This window comes from Xyrauchen texanus, chromosome 48 (assembly GCF_025860055.1).
Source record: "Xyrauchen texanus isolate HMW12.3.18 chromosome 48, RBS_HiC_50CHRs, whole genome shotgun sequence".
NCBI lineage: Eukaryota > Metazoa > Chordata > Actinopteri > Cypriniformes > Catostomidae > Xyrauchen > Xyrauchen texanus.
Genome location: NC_068323.1, coordinates 22,418,976 through 22,443,729, shown reverse-complemented (window position 1 = coordinate 22,443,729; position 24,754 = coordinate 22,418,976). Strand labels below are relative to the sequence as shown.

General features: G+C 37.0%; 1 protein-coding gene across 1 annotated transcript; it reads right to left on the bottom strand.

Annotated features, from left to right (window-relative positions):
* Positions 1-358: 358 nt before the first annotated feature.
* Positions 359-24,346, bottom strand: LOC127639365 (armadillo-like helical domain-containing protein 3). Its single transcript, XM_052121324.1, has 26 exons — positions 24,268-24,346; positions 21,326-21,441; positions 21,149-21,205; positions 20,871-21,017; positions 19,529-19,636; positions 19,360-19,452; positions 19,119-19,193; positions 18,947-19,033; positions 18,485-18,541; positions 18,337-18,380; positions 17,447-17,507; positions 17,322-17,368; positions 16,844-16,919; positions 16,597-16,690; positions 14,121-14,222; positions 12,181-12,239; positions 12,036-12,101; positions 11,586-11,655; positions 11,389-11,449; positions 11,198-11,286; positions 9,743-9,825; positions 9,467-9,593; positions 9,288-9,363; positions 7,516-7,594; positions 1,674-1,790; positions 359-1,352 (listed from the first exon to the last, which is right to left on the bottom strand). The coding sequence occupies exons 2-26, from the start codon at positions 21,422-21,424 to the stop codon at positions 1,260-1,262; spliced, it is 2,067 nt and encodes a 688-aa protein (XP_051977284.1). The 5' UTR covers positions 21,425-21,441; positions 24,268-24,346; the 3' UTR covers positions 359-1,259.
* Between the last annotated feature and the right edge of the window lie 408 nt (positions 24,347-24,754).

The following is a 24,754-nucleotide window of genomic DNA, read 5'->3' as shown; positions in this document are numbered from 1 at the left end:
ATTACATTAGGCCAAAAATTATTTTAAGATTCACCCTTTTCAATTTCAACAAAATTCCATCAAATTGATAAAATACATTGAAAAAAAACCCCTAAATATTTGACGTTTTATTCATTTAATTTTGTTAAACATTATACAATTAAATTATGGAATTTTGCAATAAAGTTGACATGAGTAAATCTTGAAAATAGCCTAATATATGATAAAAATAAAATGATATTAATGATAAAAAATGTTTTTTTACAGCATTTATTATTCTTGATTTTAAATGTATCGAATTGTATCGTTCACTAATCATACATATCGATTAACTAATGTTAACGTATACAATGTTTAATGTAAAATATATGAATATATGTAGTAATATGTAGTAACCAAAATAAATAAAAATGCTGTTTTTTATTTTATTTTTTGTTCATTTAACATCTAACATTTTAACTAATGTTACAACCTAATGAATACAACCTTATAGTAAAGTGTTACCAGAATATTATTTAAATTGCAAAGTACATATATAAAGTGCAACTGTATGTAAAAATCATGGTAGTGTTTGTTGCACTGATGTTGATTTAAATTAACAAAATAATTATCTGGACAGTATGATTGTCATTACTGTACTGCAGTAATGATATTGAGTTTTTTGCATTACCGCAATAAGAATTTGATGAGAAATTGTGCATTATTCTCAAGAAAATAATGTCAAAATGCAACATCTTAATGGCCATAAAATAGGCTTAATTTACTTTATGTAAAATATAACTTCTTATTTCTTTATTTTGATTTGGGGTTAAATGGGGTAGACAGTTCTTTCTGAAATTTGCCCGCAATGTGTTCATTTGTTTGCATCCACTCTACTGGAAACCAAACATTCTCAGAGGTATATAGAAAATAAAATAAGTCTGATTTTCATGTGCAGAGCACAATGGGTTTCATCAGATTGGTAGTAAGGCGATGAGAACATACAGTATAATCAACAGAGAAAGCACCAGGCCGTCAAGAAAGAGAAAATATTAGGAAAAGAAATAACGGTTAGTCGAAAACAAAACTCAAATTGTGCAAAGTTTGGCTGATTGCTTTGTTGAGCAAATACAAGTCTGTTCACACACACGCACTCCATCTACAATACAGCCTGGTGATCAAATCCAGTATAGTCCACTGTCAATTCTGATGTAACACTGAGAAGTATCAGATGTGTGGGGTGTTTTTGTACGTGTGTCAGTATGGAAGAGTCCTAAACACAGGTGATAGTTCTGGTTCTTTCAGGAAATATAGGAGAATTCCTTCAGCAGGACGTCCTGACTCATGGTGTTTAGAGACACGTTTTTTCTCACGTTCAGACTGATGGAGCGTACCTGTTAAAATTTAAGGAAAAAAGTTAAATCTAAACATCTGGTATTGCTGCATCCAAAAAACAAGTTAGTGTCTCCAATATTGCCATCATGACCAGAGTAGCGTGTGAAGCAGGTGTGTGTGCAGCTGTAAACTCGCTTCACATTAAAATTTAAACACAGCGATGAGTTAAGGCAGAGCGACTTCAGTTGAAAAACGTAGCTCACAGTTAAGCAAGTATGAAGGGAAGCTATGCCCTAAGGTTGCAGAATTACTTGAATGAATAATTAAATTATGATTAAATAAAGTCTTGATAACTGCATTTAATTTCTGAACACACTTACCAGCTCCTTGAAGAAGGCGGCCTCTCTGGGCTGCTCAGAGTAACGCTCAAATTGATCCAGACCATCCTGCAACTTCAAAGTTAGTGTGTCGTAGTTTGACCGTACCACTTCCAGTACCTACGAGGAATGACAAAAACAACAAAACATTCAATTAACCCTTTAAACTATGCTGACCCAAGAGTGTTTTTTTAAATAATGCTTAAAAAGCAAAAGAATCGTGAAGTGAAAATTGTAAGACAACAAAGAAACGGGTCACATTTCTGCTCCGATCACAACAATGCTTCTGTAGGCCTCAAGTAGCCACAAACTCAATATCAACTCATACCCAAGGCAGTTCTCTTGAAAATTAGACATTCTTTTCTTGTCTGTGAGCTTGCATGTGTAAATAATCCAATGTTATGTCTCAGATGTCCAGAACAGTATATGCAGTGCGACAGAAATAGCATGCACAAATGTTTGGCAAACATGTTCTGGACTACCGATAAACGTTTATACCAACAACACCTAGATTAAGCTTCTAGTCCACTCAGAGGCTGAGATATCCGATGAAATATTGGCTAAGGTGAGTGAGATCACAACACGGCCTGAATTTTAAAAGACGAGCACATAGCGAGTGCTCGGCTATATACAGTATTTAGGCTGTCAAGCAGAAAAAGCAAGATCAGCAAATTATTGGAAATTTTTTTTACCACCGCTGATTAAATATTACACAATCACAAATGTATTTCAGATCTGTGTATTGTGATAAAAATTTACATGCTGCCATCTAGTGAATGAAGTAACATTTTGCATGGACATAGAGCAAACAGAGCCTGAAATACAGGCTTTCAAAGGCAGTATTAAAAATGTATATTGATAAGATTTTAAACATATTAGAGGACATTTACATTTATGCATTTGGCAGATGCTTTTATCCAAAGCGACTTATAGTGCACGTATTACAGGGACAATCCCCCCGGAGCAACCTGGAAATAAGTGCCTTACTCAAGGACACAGACGTGGTGGGTGTGGGGATCGAACCAGTGACCTTCTGATTAACTGTTATGTGCTTTACCCACTACGCCACCAAATATCGGTTTTGCCGGTTAATCGTATACCGATAACAGATTTCTGGAACTATCAGTTATCATCAAAAATCCACACTGATAGTTTTTCCCCATAGCGTCCGTTGCTGGAGCGGCTAGGAAGGGTCCGCTGTCATTATACAGTATGAGAGCGGCCTCTAGAGGCGAAATAAAAACCACTTCACTAATGCCTTGTGGTGTTTTTTTTTACACGTGCGACTAACACTTCAGATGCAGATTTAAAACATCAACAATGAAAATGTACACATACCTTAAATACACGTTGTCATATCATTATAAAGTCATTAATTTGTTAATTAGATGCTGCATTAGTAGAGAACAGCAGTATGTTTGCCGACAAGTCCGTGAGGTCGCTAACATTAAAGCTAACCTAAAGCAGTTAGAACAATGTGACAAAAATACATGCAAGTCCTGCCCAAATCTTTAAATGTCACGATTGTTACCATCTATTAACATCTACAGTTGAAGTCAGAAGTTTACATACACCTTAGCCAAATACATTTAAACTCAGTTTTTCACAATTCCTGACATTTAATCATAGAAAACCTTCCTCTCTTAGGTCAGTTTGGATCTGTTAATGCCTGATCTTCTGTAAAGCTGCTTTGAAACGATGTGTGTTGTGAAAGGCGCTATACAAATAAAATTGACTTGACTTAGATCACTACTTTATTTTAAGAGTGAGAAATGTCAGAATAATAGTAGAGAGATTTATTTCAGTTTTTCTTTCTTTCATCACATTCCTAGTGGATCAGACGTTTATGTACACTTTGTGCCATAAACGAGAAGCCACAAGCTTCTCATGATAAGTTGCTGGAATTTGGCCTGGAATTTCTCCAGACAGAACTGGTGTAATTGAGTGAGGTTTGTAAGCCTCCTTGCTCACACATGCTTTTCCAGTTCTGCCCACAAATTTTCTATCGGATTGAGGTCAGGGCTTTGTGATGGCCACTCCAGTACCTTGACTTTGTTGTCCTCAAGCCATTTTTCCACAACTTTGGAGGTTTGCTTGGGGTCATTGTCCATTTGGAAGACCCATTGGTGATGAGCTTTAACTTTCATGGCTGATGTCTTGAGATGTTGCTTCAATATATCCAAATAATTTTCCTTCCTCATGATGCCATCTATTTTGTGAAGTGCACAGTCCCTCCTGCAGCAAAGCACCCCTAACACATGATGCTGCCACCCCCATGCTTCACGGTTGGGATGGTGTTCTTCTGCTTACAAGCCTCACCCTTTTCCTCCAAACATAAAGATGGTCATTATGGCCAAAAAGGTTACATTTTTGTTTCATCAGACCAGAGGAAATTTCTCCAAAAAGAAAGATCTTTGTGCACTTGCAAACTTTAGTCTGGCATTTTTATGGCAGTTTTTGAGCATTTGATTCTTTTGTGCAGAGCAGACTTTCAGGTTATGTCGATATAGGACTTGTTTTAACTGTGGATATAGATACTTGTCTACCTATTTCCTCAAGCATCTTCACAAGGTCCTTTGCTGATGTTCTGGTATTGATTTGCACGATCAAACTACGTTCATCACTAGGAGACAGAATGCGTCTCCTTCCTGAGCGGTATTATAGCTGCGTGGTCCTGTGTTGTTACACTTGCATACTATTGTTTGTACAGATGAATGTGATACCTTCAGGCATTTAGAAATTGCTCTCAAGGATGAACCAGACTTGTGGAGGTCCACAATTGTTTTTCTGAGGTCTTGGCTGATTTCTTTTGATTTTCCCATGATGTCAAGCAAAGAGGCACTCAATATGCTTTTAAAATTCTTTTTAATTAGATACATCATCTAAAAAAACAGCACTCCTGCACAAGATGCCGAATAAACAAAAACAAAGCGAAACATAGACGTTCGTCTAGCGCACGTTTGCAAAGAAAAACAAATGGGTATTTACAAAAGCGTTCAGTGTGAACAGCCCCTTAAAGTGGGGGATTAAGTAATAAGTTGTTTAAATGCATTGTCAGGAAAGATGTTCAACTTGGAAATGTGTGTCTCGAGATCCTCACATTCAGTTGTTTCATTCAGTTGTAAATTGTGTTCCGTCTGTCTAGCCCCTAACCGAGTTCAGCTGAATACCACTGCTATCAGTGACTATTGCTACTCTAATAAAAAACAATGTGCTATTTCACTGTTATTATAGCTTGAGTCTGGGTAGTATACTGTGGCATCAGTCCAAGTGTAACACCATATGAACTGCCTATTGAAGACCCCCCTTTACTTTTGAATTAACATTTGAGAATATGGACAGATTAAAACTGTTTATTTATTTTATGCACATTAGTTGAAAATGAAATGCTATTTTTCAACAGCCAGGATAGAAATGTTCTATGCAATAATATAATGGTGCTATATGGTTAAGTATTTATTGCGCTCTCTTGTGGACTAAGTTGTTTGTCAGTCCAATCTGCACTCAGAAAAGTCTGGGTGAGGAGTAGGTTGTAATTCAGGATTTCATGGCAGCACACTTCTTGATGGCATCATCAGTTCTTTTCCACTCAAAAGAGGCTATGCCAGTGGAGACTTGTCTACGCCAAGGTGACCGGTCAGTTGCAAGGTTCTCCCAGTTGTCAATGTTGATAGAGCAGTTTTCCAGAGAGGCTTTGATCTTTTCCACTTTTTTTTTTAAGCTTTCTTAGGCAGCACAGGTGGAAGTAGTTCAGCTTCCTGGCGTGACGGCTGTACACTGTCCATGTTTCGATTTCATAGAGCAGGGAGGGGAGGACGACTGCAGCATATACATTCAGCTTGGTTGAAAGGTTGATGCCTCTTCTGGCCCAGACATTCAATCTCAGTTGATCAAAAGCTGCGCTGGCAATTCTTATATTCACCTCATCGTCGATGTGAACAGCTTGAGACAGAATGCTGCCCAGGTATGTGAACCGGTCAATGTTGTTGAGCTTTTGGCCATTGACGGTGATTGACAGCTCATGTACACAGCACCAGAAGATGGGTGATGAAGGACTTTTTTTTTTTTGGTTGAGATGTTGAGACCATTGTTGCTGCAGGTAGTAGCGAAGAGGTCCATGTTGTACTGCTTGTCTGACTCTATGCTGGCATTTAAAGCGCAGTCATCCTCATGGATGTTGTAACTCTGTACTTTGGTTTTTGCCTTGAGTCTTCTCAGATTGAAGAGCTTCCCTTCCAAGTGGTACTTGATGTCAATGCTGAAATTGCTGTCCTTGAACGCATCTGTCAGCGTGGCGGAGAACATGAGGCTGAAGAGCTAGGGAGCCAGAACACATCCCTGCTTAATGCCATTTGTGACTGGGAATGGCTTGGAGTAGTCGCCTCGATTCTGGACACGGGCCAACATGCCGTCATGGAACTGGTGGACCATTTCAATGAAGGTCTCAGGACATCAAAACATGGTACTCTAATAAAAAACAATGTGCTATTTAGCTATTATTATTGCTAGGTCTGGGTAGTATACTGTGGCATCAGTGCAAGTGTAACACCATGTGAACTGCCTATTGAAGACCCCCTTATGATATTGGCTTATGATCTTTCCATAATCTGTCCCGGCTTACAGTGTCAGGTCCACAAAGGTGGTGTAAAAAGGGACATTCTGCTCCTGGCACTTTTCTTGAAGTTGCCTTGTGGCAAAGATCATGTCAATGATGCCTCGCTCTTTCCTGAAGCCACACTGGCTCTCTGGTAGAAGACCCTGGTCAAGATGCAATGTAAGTCTGTTCAGGAGTACCCTTGCGAGTACCTTGCCTGCTATCAATAGCAGGGAGATCCCTCTTTGGTTGTCACAGGCTTGTCGATTCCCCTTGCATTTGCAAAGGTGGAAGACTGATGCATCCTTGAATTCTTGGGGAATGCATTTTTGGCTCCACATTTTGCAGAATAGCGCCATCAGCCTCTCCACCACCTCAGGTCTGACCAACTTGTATATCTCTGCAGGGATGGAGTCGGCACCAGGGACATTTCCACTGGCAAGGAGATCGATGGCCTTCATTGTTTCAAGGATTGTTGGAGGGTCTACCATGGCCTCATTGATCTCCACCGTGATCTCCACCGCAGGTGGTCAATTGCCTTGTCATTGATGGAGGAGGGTCTATTGAAAACACTGCTAAAGTGCTCTGCATCTGAGGATCCTATCTTTTCCGGTGATGAGAGTGCTCCCAACTTCACTCAGGAGAGGGGCTGTACCAGACTTCACAGGACCATACACAGTCTTAAGGCACTGTTAAATTTCTTCATGTCGTGTTTGTCACGCATTCCTGGATTTCACATCAGTGTGCACAGGTTAGAAGTTGCATGATTCAGTCTGGTGGTGTAAATGAACATGATTCTATATGGGGAATTTACACAGTGAGAGCAGGAGAGGATGGATTGAGGTCTGATAGAGGTCATAAGGTAGCATCTGGAATAGCGAGATGAAAGTGAAGAGAATTCATGATAGCAAGCAAGGCAGCTGGCATAACCGTCTGTAAAATTGACCTCACTTCCAACACATGGCATCATTACCCTACAGATCAAAGTGTAATTAAGCAACACCTGTGACCACAAACACATTAGCGTCTGTCCCACAAATTAACTATTTTTTCTTGCACAATATTTTACATGCAACATTCACAGAAAGTGCCATGCAAAAACTTTGACTTTTTCTCCAACAAACCAATTTTCTAATTTTACTGAATGACACATCCTAAACTGAAATATGATGTTTGCATAGGTAAGTGTTAGTTAAAATGTTGCAAAAGCTTAAAAATCACCTAAATGAAATGCAAGTAAATTTAAGTTACCTGATCTTCTGAGAGCTGGGAGATGTGGTTCACAGCAGCATAGGACTCAATCTTAGGGTTAAAATGGTTAATAATTGCTCTGAAAGTATAAAAATAAAGAAATAAAAGTGAGATTACATATATTCCAAACACAACAGTAAGTAACACATTGTGCCTGTATTGAACACAGGCACGAAAATTGATAGTTCATGTCCTATCATATGTAACACTGTCATATGGATTTCTCAACAAGAGCAATAAAAGGGTTATATTACAGAGAGGCTAACAAACGTGCAGTTCTTTTAAATATTCTGCATTCTGCTGTAATCCTTTGCATTATGTATGCTTTAGATAAAGCACTCAAATTCTTTTGTGCAGCACAAACACACTGTGACATCTCTGAAAGCCTGGAGAACGTTTCTGCATTACCTCACACTCCAAAATCAATAATTTATTCACTATCCACCTTGCAACCCCCTCGCACACAAACCAAAATCAAAAACACTGAACAGCAAGTTTTACCATACCTATTCAATTGTCACAGACTTTCATACTATCTTTGTAACATAACAATATTATAACAATATATTAAATATTTAATTGTTGTGTTCATCTGCATAATTACAAATGAATTTATCCTAACTACACACTAAGGTTTATTAGTGTTCATATTTTCCAGTATGTCTAAATAATCAGGTTTATTATTATTCATAATTCAGATTTACAACTATATATTCAGGATTAATAAATAAATATTCCACTTAAGTGCATTTCAATTTATTATACTCAGATTATAATTATATAATCACGTTATATTCAGATTTAAAATAATACATTTAGATTTATAATGAAATAATTTCCTGTTATTAGTCTATATTCATATTTTTCTAATCAGGTTCATAATTATTCATTCATATTTAAAAATACATATTCAGGATTAAGAAATATATTTATCTTAAACATATATTCAGATTTCTACCAATATGTTGAGATTCTAATGAATTATTCAAGTTATTTAATAAATATTAAATTCAGGATTTGTAACTACACTAAAATGTTCAACTATTTATTCTGATTTCAAATATTGCTTAATATTCAAATTAAATATTCAGATTCACAATTATACATTCAGATTTAAAATGATATATTCAGGTTTTATATGATAATTTCCAGTTATTAGTAAATATTAATATTTCCAGTATATAATCAAATGTATAATTATAAATTCAGATTTGCAAGTATGTGTTCAGGATTAATGAATATATATATATATTCAACTTAATTACATATTTAGATTTCAAACTATATATTTATACTATGTATTATATATTCAGGTTATACTTGAAATATTTAATTCTGGACCTGTTACTACACATTGAAACGTTCAACTATATAGTCTCATTTATAATTTTATTTTCAGATTTTATACAATCATTTTCTGTTATATAATATTTTTCAACTAGGCAAATTATAATCAGGTTTATAACAATTATTCATTTATATTTGCAAATATATTCAGGATTAATAAATATATACTCAACGTAACAACTATATATTAATATTTATATTATTATTATATATTCAGGTGACATATTAAATATTTAAATCAGGACTTGTGACTACACATTGAAATGTTCAACTATATATTCTGATTTAGAATTATGTATTCAAATTAATATTAACGATTTAGAATTATAAAATATTTTAGTTTTTATATAATAACATGTTGTTGGGCCATATAGCACCATATATTATATACAAATGTCATGAACACAGATGAGAGTTCTTCTTACCTAACATTGATTAGAGCATGAGTAACTTTACTTGCGGGTTCTTTCCACTGGCCTGTGTTGGTGGAGACTCTCAGCACTGTGATATCATCAAGATGAGTTTAATGCTTGAGTAGCTAAGGATAAATACACAAACATTCACAGCAGTACTGAAGTGGTGTGGCTGATGTCAGGTAACTCACCCATGCAGTAGAGGTTTTCAAAAACCTGATGCATGCGAATAATCTCATAATAAAGCTCATCATAACTGCTGGGGGTGGGCAGAAACGTGTCTCCATATGTGATGAACATGTTAAAGAGGTTCACAACCTAAGAATAAATAAAAAATATGGTAGAAATAGAAGAGAATGTTAAGAAAGGTGCGGAAATGGATTAACAGTAAATTTAAATGAGCCCAAAGTTTATTGTTACTTTAAACACTTGAAAAACTGGCTCTCAAAGTGAGTGTGGGGTTTTACCTGAAGTGCCAGCTGGAAGATATTGTGTTTTGCCAGAAGGCTAGTCTCATTAGACAGCAGGAACTTCAGAAGGTTAATGAGAGCTGGAGAAACACAATCAACAAAGCCATCTGATAAAGCAGATTTCTTCACACAACAGCAACAAAAAATCACTTTTGACCTGTGACTCCCAGCACAGATTTAGATGCTGATTTTCAAATGCATTTTGGGGGTTACAAAGTACTCCATTTTCAATTTAAAACAGAAAAAAAACAGAATAGAACAAAATGGAATAACAGAACAAAGTACAACAGAACAGAATATAATTAAATAGAACAGAATGGAACAGAAAATAATTAAATGAAATTGAATGGAACAGAAAATAATTAAATTAAATAGAATGGAACAGAACGGATTAGAACAGAATGAAAAATAACAGAGGAATAGAAAAGAACAAATAGAACAGAAATGAATGGAACCGAATAGAACAGACCAGAATAAAATGGAATGAAACAGAAAATAACAGGATACAACAAAACAGAATGAAATAGAACAAATGGAACAGAAAGGAATAGAGCATAATAGAAAAGACCAGAATGGAACAAAACAGAATAAATAAAACCAAGTGGAAAGGAATACAACAGAACGAAAAAAGAACACAGTGGAATAGAAAAGAACAAATAGAAAAGAAAGGAATGGAACAGAATAGAACAGACCAAAATAAAATAGAATGGAAAAGAGAAAACAAATTAACAGAATAGATTCAAATGAAATAGAATAAAAAATAATGGAAAAGAACAAAACAACAGAACAGAATAGCACAGAACTGAATAGAATACAGTGGAATACAACTGTGAGGAACAGAACAGCATACAGTAGAACAAAATAAAACAGAACAAATAGAATGAAACAGAACAAAATAAAACAGAAGAGAACAGAATAAAATACAATAGAACAGAACTGCATAGAGCAGAACATAATCTAACAGGATAGAAACTATGGAATAGAAACAGAGCAGAATAGAAGAGAAAAAAAAAGAACAGAAAGGAACAAAAAACTAAAACAGAATGGAATGGAATAGAGCTGAAAAGATTTGAAGATGCCTGTCTTTTCGGGGGCATGGGTAGCGCTCAGCGAGTATTGACGCTGACTCACATCTGGAGTCATGAGTTCGAATCCAATAAACTCCTCATGGTCACGATTAGTGGTTCTCGTGGGAAGTTGTGCATGGATCGCGGAGAGTAGCGTGAGCCTCCACGTGCTGGGAGACTCCGCGGTGTCATGCACAGTAAGCTACGTGATAAGATGCGTGGACTGACTGTCTCAGAAGCGGAGGCAACTGAGGCTTGTCCTCCGCAACCCGGATTGAGGTGAGTAATCGCACCACCAAGAGGACCTACTAAGTAGTGGGAATTGGGCATTCCAAATTGGGAGAAAAGAAAAAAAAAAAGAAGCACACTTAAGTGAGTGTCATACCTGACCAGAGTTCTCTCCAGGTGTAATGCAGTCTAATTCTGCACTTCTTCTGGTAGCAGATCAGTTTGTGAATAATTTGAACGCAGCGCCTAAAAATAAATGAATTAATGCATTAATGCATTAATCCAACCAGCGACCCTTATTAATCTAAGCATTACAGTAACCAAACCAAGTATTAGATGGACGCTTACACATAGAGATCCATGGGAAATTCCTTCATCATATGAGTGATGATAAACTCTACCATCAGATCTGCAAAAGACAAATACAAGTTAAGAATTCAATTGAAATATTCATAAAAAATATATATTTTTCCAATCTTTCACAATTATGATTAAGTTATAATGAAATACTATTTCAACACTGAGTGTAATCATTTTGAACTTACCAAGCACTGCACACACTAGAGGTCGAGAGGGGACGTTCTTATCTGCAGCTTTCTTGCGATGTCTCATGGGCTGAAAAACATCATCAGTTAAGGCATGTTAATTCTACCACCAAAAAAGACATCACAAACATTGTATTGACCCTTTTCACAGACAGTGATGACACATTTCTGCCTTATTTAGCAGTGTAAATCTAGCAATTTATTATCTAAGCAAGTGTTTAATTACTTAATATAAATGTAGAACTAATCTTTGTGTTATATTTTAACTTTTAGACATTTTGGACAGGTGGGCTTCTATCATGGAGAAAAGAAAGCTAGATAACAGGATGTAGTTTCAGTGTATAATTTGCTAATGGATTAAACACAACATGGGGTCAGGACCTTAGACAGCTTTGTATGCCAGAAACACTGTCTTTTGTTTGATTCTGGCAGCCTGAGCAAGATTCTTACCATTCTGTGTAAGTTAACTCTGAAGTTCATGTTATCATCATGCAGAAAGGCATCGGCATATTGATCCTGTTTAACAGCGAGAGGACAAACGGTCAAAGGAGGGAACTAACAGAACAACACAGAAAAAAATGCAAGAATGCATTACCTCGGCTATACAGGTCAGGATGATGAGGCACAATCGGGCACTGTTGAGTCTGTGCTCATCTGAAAACATTGAAGAAAAATCTATGCTAAGATGTGCTCAAAAATGCTCAATGCTGTAAAAACAAAAAAGTTGAAATAAAAAGAGTAGAAATCACCGCTTTGTTCCAAAACACAGAGAGCTGGCAACGTATGCAGCATTTTATAAAAGCATTTTGATAAAAATGAGAAATCTTTAAAACATTTTACAAATATATCAAAACTTTTCTTAGGGTTACTCCATTATATATATATATATATACACACTCACCTAAAGGATTATTAGGAACACCATACTAATACTGTGTTTGACCCCCTTTTGCCTTCAGAACTGCCTTAATTCTACGTGGCATTGATTCAACAAGGTGCTGAAAGCATTCTTTAGAAATGTTGGCCCATATTGATAGGACAGCATCTTGCAGTTGATGGAGATTTGTGGGATGCACATCCAGGGCACGAAGCTCCTGTTCCACCACATCCCAAAGATGCTCTATTGGGTTGAGATCTGGTGACTGTGGGGGCCATTTTAGTACAGTGAACTCATTGTCATGTTCAAGAAACCAATTTGAAATGATTCGAGCTTTGTGACATGGTGCATTATCCTGCTGGAAGTAGTCATCAGAGGATGGGTACATGGTGGCCATAAAGGGATGGACATGGTCAGAAACAATGCTCAGGTAGGCCATGGGATTTAAACGATGCCCAATTGGCACTAAGGGGCCTAAAGTGTGCCAAGAAAACATCCCCCACACCATTACACCACCACCACCAGCCTGCACAGTGGTAACAAGGCATGATGGATCCATGTTCTCATTCTGTTTACGCCAAATTCTGACTCTACCATCTGAATGTCTCTACAGAAATCGAGACTCATCAGACCAGGCAACATTTTTCCAGTCTTCAACTGTCCAATTTTGGTGAGCTCTTGCAAATTGTAGCCTCTTTTTCCTATTTGTAGTGGAGATGAGTGGTACCCGGTGGGGTCTTCTGCTGTTGTAGCCCATCCGCCTCAAGGTTGTGCGTGTTGTGGCTTCACAAATGCTTTGCTGCATACCTCGGTTATAACGAGTGGTTATTTCAGGCAAAGTTGCTCTTCTATCAGCTTGAATCAGTCGGCCCATTCTCCTCTGACCTCAAGCATCAACAAGGCATTTTCAGCCCACAGGACTGCCGCATACTGGATGTTTTTCCCTTTTCACACCATTCTTTGTAAACCCTAGAAATGGTTGTGCATGAAAATCCCAGTAACTGAGCAGATTGTGAAATACTCAGACCGGCCCGTCTGGCACCAACAACCATGCCACGCTCAAAATTGCTTAAATCACCTTTCTTTCCCATTCTGCCATTCAGTTTGGAGTTCAGGAGATTGTCTTGACCAGGACCACACCCCTAAATGCATTGAAGCAACTGCCATGTGATTGGTTGATTAGATAATTGCATTAATGAGAAATTGAACAGGTGTTCCTAATAATCCTTTAGGTGAGTGTACATATAATATAAATTAAAAAAAATATTAGTTTTCATAAAAGATTTCACACCGTCATAATGGCCTAAGTGGTCAGAATGGCTTCCAGCATGTTGGTTACACCACCTGACTCTAATTTAGTGGACAAAAGTTTTTTCATTTATGCTTATTAGAGTATTGTGCAGTTAGCTTAGCAACATACTAACTGCAAACTCTATCGAAATCAATAGCAAGTGTAATCACCAGTGAGTTTCGCGCGAGGAACGCTACTTGTACGATGTAAGAATTTGTAGAGCCTTCCAAATCATTCATTATGAAGTTCCATTTCAGTGAGGCTGTTGCTTTAGAATGTAGCCACATATGTAAGGAAGTAGACTGCGAAGCAGCTTACTAGGTTTTGGAACAGAGCCACAGTGCATAGATAAACAGAGATGTCTTGCCTTTGGTGTCCTGCATGATGATGGAGGAATATTTAAGGAAGGTTATAAGAAGATTACTGGTCTGCAAGTTTGGGTCCAGAGGAAGCTCAGGATTATTCATCACTGTGGAGAGAACCAATGAATGTTGATCAGATACTGAGAATGATCTGCATCAGCGCTGCTCATTCAGGCCATATCTCAGCAAAGCTTTGTCCTATTGTAACGAACCTTGGTATGATGACCGGGTTTAAAGGTGTGGTCACATTTACCTTTATACGAGAAGGTGTGGGCGTACGTTCAGCACTTGTGAAACCAGCAAAATGCTAATTGACAAGAAGCCTATTTTTAATGCTGCATTTTATACTACGGCGAGAGTAAAGTAAAAAAAGAATCTTGCTGCAAAAATTATATCCATTGTGAATTTGCCGTGTTGCTGTGCACAAAGCACTGCCACTGCAAAACCAAGCTTATTTCTTATTAGTCGACACAGCAATTTTGCCTGTCAAAGTTCACTGAACTAGAATTACACGCAAAATCCGCAAGTGTAAATTCTTCGTCACCGGAATTCCATTGTGCAAAATTCGTGATTGCACGGATTCCCATTAAGATAAAAAAGGACTTAAAGGGATAGTTCCCACAAAAATGAAAATTCTCTCATCATTTACTCACCCTCATAACTTCCAGATGTGTATGACTTTCTTTTGCAGATCACAAATTAAGATTTTTAGAAGAATATTTCAGCTCTGTAGGTCCATACAATGTAAGTGAATGGTGACCAGAACTTTAAAGGCCCAGAAGCCAGTATAAAATAATCCATAGGACTCAAACCATGTGTTCAAATCCATAGGTGATTATAGGTGTGGGTGAATTTCCACTTCCACTTCCAAATCTCCACTTTCACTTTCAGAAAGTGGAGATTTAGAGTAAAAAAGAACTGTTCTGTTTCTCACCCAAACCTATCAGATAGCGTCAGAAGATTTAAGGATTTAAAACTGGAGTCTTATTGATTACTGCAATGTTTCCTTTGTGTGATATTTGGAGCTACAAAGTGGTGGTCACCATTCACTTGCATTGTAAGGACCTACAGAGCTAAGATATTCTTCTAAAAATCTTAATTTGTGTTCTGGTGAAGAAAGAAAGGCACACACATCTGGGAAGACATGAGAGTGAGTTAAAGATCAGAGAATTTTCATTTTTGGGTGAACCATCCCTTTAATGAGAATCACCATGGAAATGTAATTGATAATGGCAGTTACAAAAATACTCTACCATAATGCATCTTAACGTTTTACTTTAATGTCAATCTTTGGGGTGGAAGTGCATAGTTGTCATTAAAATAATAAAGTCACAATAATAGAAATATAATTAAATAATAAATAAAGGCTTAATTTTCATGTGATAAAACATAAAGAAACTTAAATTTCTTATTTTCTTTTGATTTCGGGGTGAAATTCGTCCAGAAGTATCTACTTTCCTGGTGGAACATACAATACATGCTTTTGAAAATGTAGGACCAAACTCTAGGAAAAACTACCAAATCATAAAATCGCACCCAAAAATTAGGAATGGATGCACACTTTGAAACCCCCACTCAATTAGCAAACTATACTTTCAAATCTCGCATACTACTTAGGATGGATGACATGTGAATTGTGACTTCTCTATACTCGTACGTGAGACATGCAATCTCCGCACCAGATTAAGTAGATGATAATATCAAGATTGTAGGGGGCCTGGGTAGCTCAGCGTGTATTGATTGGAGTCGCAAGTTTGAATCCAGGGCGTGCTGAGTGACTCCAGCCAGGTCTCCTAAGCAACCAAATGGGCCCGGTTGCTAGGGAGGGTAGAGTCGCATGGGTTAAATTCTTGTGGTCGCAATAATGTGGTTCACTTTCAGTGGGGTGCATGGCGAGTTGTGCATGGATGTCACAGAGAATAGTGTGAATCCTCCACATGTGCAAGGTCTCCACGGTAACGCGCTCAACAAGTCACGTGATAAGATGCGCGGTTTGACTGTCTCAGACGTGGAGGAAACTGATATTTGTCCTCCGCCACCCGTATTGAGACGAGTCACTACACCACCACAAGGACTTAGAGCACATTGGGAATTGGGCATTCCAAATTGGGGAGAAATATCAAATTTGTAGAGCTCTGTTGGCACATTTATACAAGAGAGCATGCCACTTCCAGCACAAGGTTTAATATTTCATACAGCTAATGGATTTCAAGTTGAGCAAAGAGTGACGCAGGAAGCAGCATAAAAGTTCCTTGTGCTTTTGATGAAAAAGCGGAGTGAGTAGAAGAGTGAATGAAAGAGAGGTGCTGGTGTGTAACACTGCGTGCTGAACAACAGCGGTCTAAAAAGTGTTTCAAAGTGACATGCCTCAGTTCTACATTTTATTATTCAAATAACCGTTATGAAGACCCAAATAGTTCATTCAGTTGAACTACTACTGTAAAGGAATCTTATGTTTACTGAACATCTAGCAGAACCCACTGTCCAGAGAGGGAGGTGTAGTGCCTAGTGGAGTTGTAGGAGAGGCTGGGATAGGCGTAACTGCTGTTGATGTCATGTCCATCTCTGGATGGCTCTGTGATTGACAAGAAATCATGAAAAAAAACCATTAACATCTTTGGTGGAAAGAAAATGTATCACTTCCATGACATTTCTATCAACCCATATTGTCAATATATAACAAAACATCACATAAAATAAGTTTGGGATAAAACAATGCAAACAGAACCTGTGCGAGAACCGTGATGAAGTTTCTGTTGAGATGTACGGCCTCATACAGAGCGAGCAGGATGGCTTCATTAGTCCTAAAGGACAATAACGTCATCAGGCACATTTGCCAAACATATGGAGCATTAACAGTCAGGACAAATATATTTGGCCATTATGAGATTAAACCCATCAACTTGATCGACTAACAGAAGTGTTACCGCCCGACTGTATCATTTCTAAAATCTACACACAGCCTTGTTGTGAATAAAAAACAATTGAGCTTTCACGCAAAATAGGTGAGCAGAGTAAAATTGTCATTTATACATATGTGTGTTTTTTAACTTCAACAGGCACTTTCATGTACCAGGGGATTTCAACTTTTTTCTATTTGTAATATAAAAGTAACGTTAAAACTGACTTGGACACATGTATTTTTGGTACTTTTCAAATGCCTTTTTTTGTACAGATTTTACTATTTGAGCCTAGTTTTGACTTACTGCACTGACAGCTTTTCGTCTGCATCAGCAATAAACATACTGCCCACCTGTGGACGAAAGCAGAATTACAATACCTGGACAGTTCAGTTTCAAAATGTTACATTAAAATAAAGACAAGCTCATACCATGCTGGTAAGAGTGGAGAAAAACCCTCCCTGGCTTTCCTCCTCTTTGTCTTTATACTGCCTGTGAAAATAAAAGAGAGCACTTTCAAGGAATAGTACACCCAAAAACTAAATTCTTTAACAACTGTTAGTGTAAATCTTAGAAAAACAAGTTTTTTAAAGGGCTAGTTCACCCAAAAATGAAAATTATCTCATTATTACATGCCATCCCATATGTGTATGACTTTATATCTTCAGCAGAACACAAATATTTCAGCTGTGTGGGTCCATACAATGGAAGTGAATGGTGACTAAAATTTTGAAGCTCCAACAAGCACATAAAGGCAGCATAAAAGTAATCCATACAACTCCAGAGTTTAAATCCATATCTTCTGAAGTGATTCAATTGATTTTGGGTGAAAACAGACCAAACTGTTTTTCACTATAAATCTTGACATAAGCGATTCTGATTTCAAGCTCGATTACACTTCAAATAGCACCATCTAGCATTTAACATATGCTCATGCACTAGGAAGTGAAATAGAGCATGAAATTATGATTAGGTCAAGGGACTGCAATGGCAAGATGTACAGTGACATTTTTTTTAATATTTTGGTCAGTTCTCACCCAAATCCGATTGGATTGGTTATGAAGATATGGATTTAACCACTGGAGTCGTAAGGATTACTTTTATGCTGCCTTTATGTGCTTTTTGGAGCTTCAAATTTCTGGTCACCGTTCACTTGCACTGTATGGACCAACAGAGCTGAAATATTCTTCTAAAAATCTTAATTTATGTTCTGCAGAAGAAAGAAAGCCAAACACATCTGGGATAGCATGAGGGTGAGTAAATGATGAGAGAATTTTCATTTTTTGGGAAACTAAACAAAACAATATTAATCACACTTTACCTATTGTATTCTGTAAGTGCATGGTGGATGACCATTCCCATGCCCTACAAAAACATTAAACATTAAACCTCCACATGAAAGTGTGCGATAATTATTAAGATGCATTTCAATTAAATTTGAATTTAGAGACTTCTGCTTAAAAACTTACATCCAGAGTTGGCTCATCATCCACTATTGACAGTTTCACAATGTAAGGATTCACAGACTGCAGATAACAGACACGATAAGTTTTACAGAAATATTATAATCAATGCTTCAGATATATAAATATTCAAGAGTGATATTAGCATACATATAAAAAGTATTCTCAAAGATTTACCAGTGTTGGATGTATTCTGATTACAAAGTAATTTGTTACAGTAATCTTATTACTTTAGTCCAAAAAACGTAGTGTAACATTATATTTTACATTCTTGTAATCAGATTACAGTTACTGGCTTTCAATTAAGTTAATTACTTTAAATTGGGTTACTTGTACCTGGGTTACTTTTTTTATTCATTAAGTGGAAAAACAAACTTTTCTGTGCAAAGTGTTAGAAAGTAATCACCAGTTTGTAGTGGACTACTTTTTTCACACTGATTTCTACTAACACACAGGCTTCTCTCTTACCTCATACTTCCTGTAATTGACCAGAAGAGCTAAAAGGACCACAGAATCATAGCCATGCTGTGCTCGACTGGACACATCAGACAGAATCTTGACAGAAAGAGTTGAATGAAAAGGATAGCATAATAACACAGTGGAATTGAGCCATGTGTAGTTCACGCAATCACAATCTTACTTGCAGAATGGCCTCAAATATACTGTTGATCATCACATACTCCAGTATGGTGTTCTGACTGATATTATCTGTCACCTTAAAAAAAAAAGAAAAAAAAAAAGGAATCATTGATATTCATTTCTGAGGCAGTTGGCAGCACATCCGAAATGACCAAGTTGTTACGTGAAACAAAAAGTCAAAAGTGCTCAGATGTGCGTGCAAAAGAAGCGACAAGCTGAAAGCATTAACATGTTGATCTTACAGTGACCAGACACAGCAGCAGCTTCAAACATAAACTCTTCAGACTCTCTGATCCGTCACCACACAGCAGACTGTCCAGACTCTCCATCAGCTCCTAAACACAGTACAATTTCATTAGAACTTGCGTACAATAACACCTACATGACCGTGTGTGCCGGCACATGACTGACCTTCATTCTGAGTTCAGCTTTGTCGAAGCCCATCAGCATGTTGATGATGTCAAAGCCTGTGGCGGATTTGTTCTTTTGGTGAACTCCTCGAAACAGTGCGCACAGAGTCTAAAGTAACAGAGGTCTTTGTGTTAAAACGCAAGCGTTGATTCAGATCTTTTAGGTCTATTTTTTTTAGCTCATTACAGTTTTTAGACTATGATGACTAAACTTGCTGTCTAGGTAGTGAGCTCACTAGGTTTTAAGACTTTGGTGCTCAAACATGCTGTCTAGATAGACAGCTACCTAGGTTATAATACCCACAATTGCTAATTATGCAATCGAGTTCAACACCCTATATACTTATACATTTAAATGTGCCTGAATATTTTGCAATAAATCTCAAATATACACTCAACAAACACTTTATTAGGAACATCTGTACACCTACTTATTCATGCGATTATCTAATCAGCCAATCGTTTGGCAGCAGTGTAATGTATAAAATCATGCAGATATGGTTCAGGAGCTTCAGCTAATGTTCACATCAACCAACAGAATGGACAAAAAAAAATGTGGCATGATTGTTGGTGCCAGATGGGCTGGTTTGAGTATTTCTGTAACTGTTGATCTCCTGGGATTTCCACACAACACAACATTCTCTAGTATTGACTCCAAATGGTGACAAAAACAAAAAACATCCAGTGAGCGGCAGTTCTGCGGACTGAAACGCCTTGTAAATGACAGAGGTTGGAGGAGAATGGCCAGCCTTGGTTCGAGCTGACAGTAAGGCTACTGTAACTCAGATAACCGCTCTGTACAATTGTAGTGAGAAGAATATCAACTCTGAATGCACAACACGTCGAACCATGTGGTGGAGGGGCTACAACAGCAGAAGACCACGTTGGGCACTTTATTAGGACATTAGTGTTCCTAATAAAGCGCTCAGTGAGTGTATTGGTTCTATACATCTAATCGACTTAAAATAAATAGTTTTATATTTTTTTTTATTCTATTGTGTCATTTGCAATACTTCATTGGATTACAGTTCATGCCCTCATAAGAGACAACAAGTACAAAGTCTTGCACCTTTATCTTTTTCTCCAATTTTTAATCGTTTTTTTGTTTCAAATCAAAGTTTGTAATGATATGATTCACCTCAGAGCTTGGCTTACAACTCTTTTATGAAGGATTTTATGAAAACCCTATGAAGAAAATGCAAGACTGCAGAAAATGTGGTTGGGCATATGAATTAGCATGGCCCGAATGGATACCACAACACGCAGCACTACCATCCCTAAAATTATGGAAAAGTTCTGGTCAGCTAACTGTAGCTGTTCATGAGTTAGGCAGATCATTTTACCTGAAGTGCATTGACTACTTTGATCTGGTGCTCCTCGGCCAGGGCTTGAACACAGTGATGGAACAAACTGTTGATGTTGTCTTTGATTTTCATCACTTCATCACCATCCAGAGACTCCAGCTTCCCTTCCAAATACTCAAGATTCACCTGGTCAATCAAGCACATTGTAAGCTTTGGAGGTGTTTTCTTGTATTTTTTTAAAGCGAGCATTACAGGTAACTTAATGGAAATGATCTTATTACAGAAGTATTTATTTCAGGATGTACATATGCACTGACCTTCATCAGAAAGAGCTCATCCCAGAAGCGAGGATTGCTCTTATTAGGGTCTTCTTTCTGAAGGGACAGAGGGTTAAGAGTTAACCAATCCAACACTCATCATTTCACAAATGAGGTTACTAAATGAACATCTGAAAGGCTCCAAACCACCCTCCATTAACTGTTTCAATGACTTACCGCAAATATCTCATCATACATGAGCACCACCTTCTCCTTCAGTGGTTTCTTAGAGGAGGCTCTCCTCAGCAGACCTGCTTTCTTCTCAGTCTGAGCCATGGCTTACAACTGCACAACTAAAAACATACAATCGTGCACATTAATATGACAATAATCATAACTAATACTAATATAATAATAATATAACGCTTTTTTTTGCTATATCATTTATATCCCTATATGTAAATATACATGTGCACGGTGTGTGTGTATCTATCAGTGGGCTTCACGTGAGACTGAGAGGGTTGAAGAGATGCGGACAGGGTTTTTCCAGTATTGAAAATCTCATTCAAGGGGGGTTGGGTTTCTTTCTTTTTTTTTGTGGAGGCTTCACGCTATTATCCGTGGCATCCACGCACAACTCACTACGTGCCCCACTGAGAGCGAGAACCAGATTACAGTGACCACGAGGAGATTACCCCATGTGACTCTACCCTCCCTAGCAACCGGGCCAATTTGGTTGCTTAGGAGACCTGGCCAGAGTCACTCAGCACACCCTGGATTCAAACTCGCGACTAGGTTAAATCTAAGGTAAAGTTTTTTTGTTTAGTTTTTTACTTTAACTATGTTTGTCAAGTTCCAAATAAAGATAAAATTATAAAAGAGGAAGTAGATTTCATATATAATGTATTTTATTCACTGACTGGATTATCCAAAATAGTAATTAAAATATGATTATTTCATAGTTATACCCATTTTTATTAACTTTCCAGACAAAATGACTAAATCATGATTTATATTGTTATCGTCACATAAATTAAATTACTCATATTGTGACAACATTTTGTCAAGTGCCCTCCCCTAATAACTATTATCATAACTGGCTACATATCATTGCTGTAAATCATTCGTTTTCTTTTCTGTCTAGGCAGGTTTTGTGACTATAATACTCCCAAAAACTATCTAGGTAGGTAGGCAACTCGTTAGGTTTGAGACCATGATGCCCAACAATGCTATGTAGGTAAGAAGGCAGCACCCTTGGTTTAGTAATTATAGTAGTGGACGACCGATATGGGTTTTTCAATGGCTGATGCCACTACCGATATCTAGAGGGTAGGACGGTCGATATAAATGCCGATAAACATAACACAATTATATATTGATTTGCCAACAGCATTATATGTAATATTTACCAAAGTTTGCATACACTTGAAAAATTTAAAAAACTTTGAAAACAGAAAGTGTTGACTATCCATTGACAAATCTATTGGCAGATTGTGGAACTGACCTAAGTTTCACAGGTTAATCACCTAACTGAACACAATGCAAATCATCGTAGAATGGCAAAATATTGGCTGTTTAATCAGCCCGGCTGATATATCGGTCTATCACTCACTAGTCTACATTATGGTGCTGAAAAAGGTTGTCTAGATAGGTTTTGAGAGTTTGACACCCAAATAGGCTGTCTAGACAGGTAACCATGTAAGTTTAGAGCAGGGGTCCCCAAACTTTTGCTGCCAGGGTTAGGTCAATCTCCTATGTTTTCAAGGGGAGCCGGAGTGAGCCTATGTTATTTTTTGTCAAAGAGATTATTCTTCTGCTGTTATTAAATAGATTACTTTTACATTTATTAATAGAACATGCTTTTAATATTGGTAAATTTGTTCTATTGTATGTATACATTTCTTAGCAACTTGCTCGGCCTAATTTTTCATTGTCTACGTGCTATCTCTGTTTACTGACATGTGCATGTCAAGACATGAAGAGGTGGGGAAAGGTCTAGTCATTTCAACAGAACTTTCATTATATGTTTTTCTAGTGTTGGCTAACAAGAAAAAATATTTAAATCTGTGTGATTTACTTTATCTTACATCAGTGGATCCATCCATTGGCTCAAATAACTTTGATTTGGATTAATCTGAGTTATGAGACTTTTTAATCTGTTCACCAAGGATAGGACCCTCAAATATGCAATGTAGGTAGGTAGACAGCACCCTTGGATTAGACATTATAGGGCCAAAAATAAAAAAAAAAGCTGTCTACGTAGGTTGTTTACTAAGTTTTGAGACAATGATGCCCAAAAATGCTCAAAGTCAGCTCACTTTGTTTTAAGACTGTGATGCCAAAACATGCAGTCTAGCTAGGTTGCTCACAAGTCTTTTAGGCAGCTCATTAAGGTTTAACATAAATGTGCATAAAAAAATGCTGTCTAGGTAGGTAGATCACTTGGTTTTGTCCTCAAGTCTCAGCAGAGTGTTCACTTGGTTTTAAGAATGTAATTCCAAAGCATGCTGTCTGTGTAGGTTATTCACTAGGCTTTGAAACTATGATGCCTATAAATGCAATGAAGGTAGGCAACTCACTAGTTATTGAGACAATAAGTCCCATATATGCTGTCTAGTTAGGCAGCTCACTAGGTTTATAGACTATAATGGACAAAAATGCAAGATAAATAGGCAGCTCACTAGGTAGTGAGACTACGACTTCCAAATATGCTGTCTACATATGCAACATAGGCATGAACAAAAATGCAGTATGGGTGGACAGGTCACTTGTCTAACCAGGTTTAGAGGATATGACGCCAAAAATGTCTTCGTAGCCGAAAAAGTTTGGAAGCACAGCCTATGTTAATGCATGTGTTTTGACAGCTTAGATTTAGCATGTAGCTCCTAGCATTAAATTACATTAGCCAGACACTCGAGCACACTTGACAGCTCAGACTGTATTATACATAGAATTAATAGAAATATAGTTGATAAAAATTAATATTAATAAATGATAATTTAATGTGGACTATATAAGTGTTGTTAACGCTAAATCACCAAAGCTAATCTGATAGCTCCCTATTTTATATTTATAAAATAATTTGTTACAACTCTTCTAGTTTAATTTTAATACTAAAGCCAGGGTTTTTAATCGGTATATATCGATTTAAATAAATTAATTCAACAATATTGTCCTACCTGAGTAAATGATTCACTCTATTTGTTCCATTATTTCATAAGCTAAACAGCAAACAGCTTTCGTTCGACTAACTTCCGGTATGGGCAGAAACCCCGCCCATCCAATCCACATCACTTCCGCTGATTGCTTGAGAAAAAAAATAATAATACTATTCAAAATAAAGATAGATTATGTGAATAAACAATTATAGAACAACTGTGTTTTATATTAATAAAATAATAATATATTATATTAATATAGTAATCATATTTTAAGCATATCATAGTTTACTTGCCCATAAAACATAAAACAAAAACAAAACTCAACCTGTGTTTTCACTTTTTTCTGTAGTGGTTCAAACCTGCAACATTTTGGTATATTTTAGCCTGTATATTTGTCCATTACAGCCTCTTTGTTTACAACTTCCAATGTGACTTACTTGTAATTCCCTACATTATTGTGCTCCTCTGTGGTATGTGCGGCGTAAGACACTTCCAGGTATTTTAG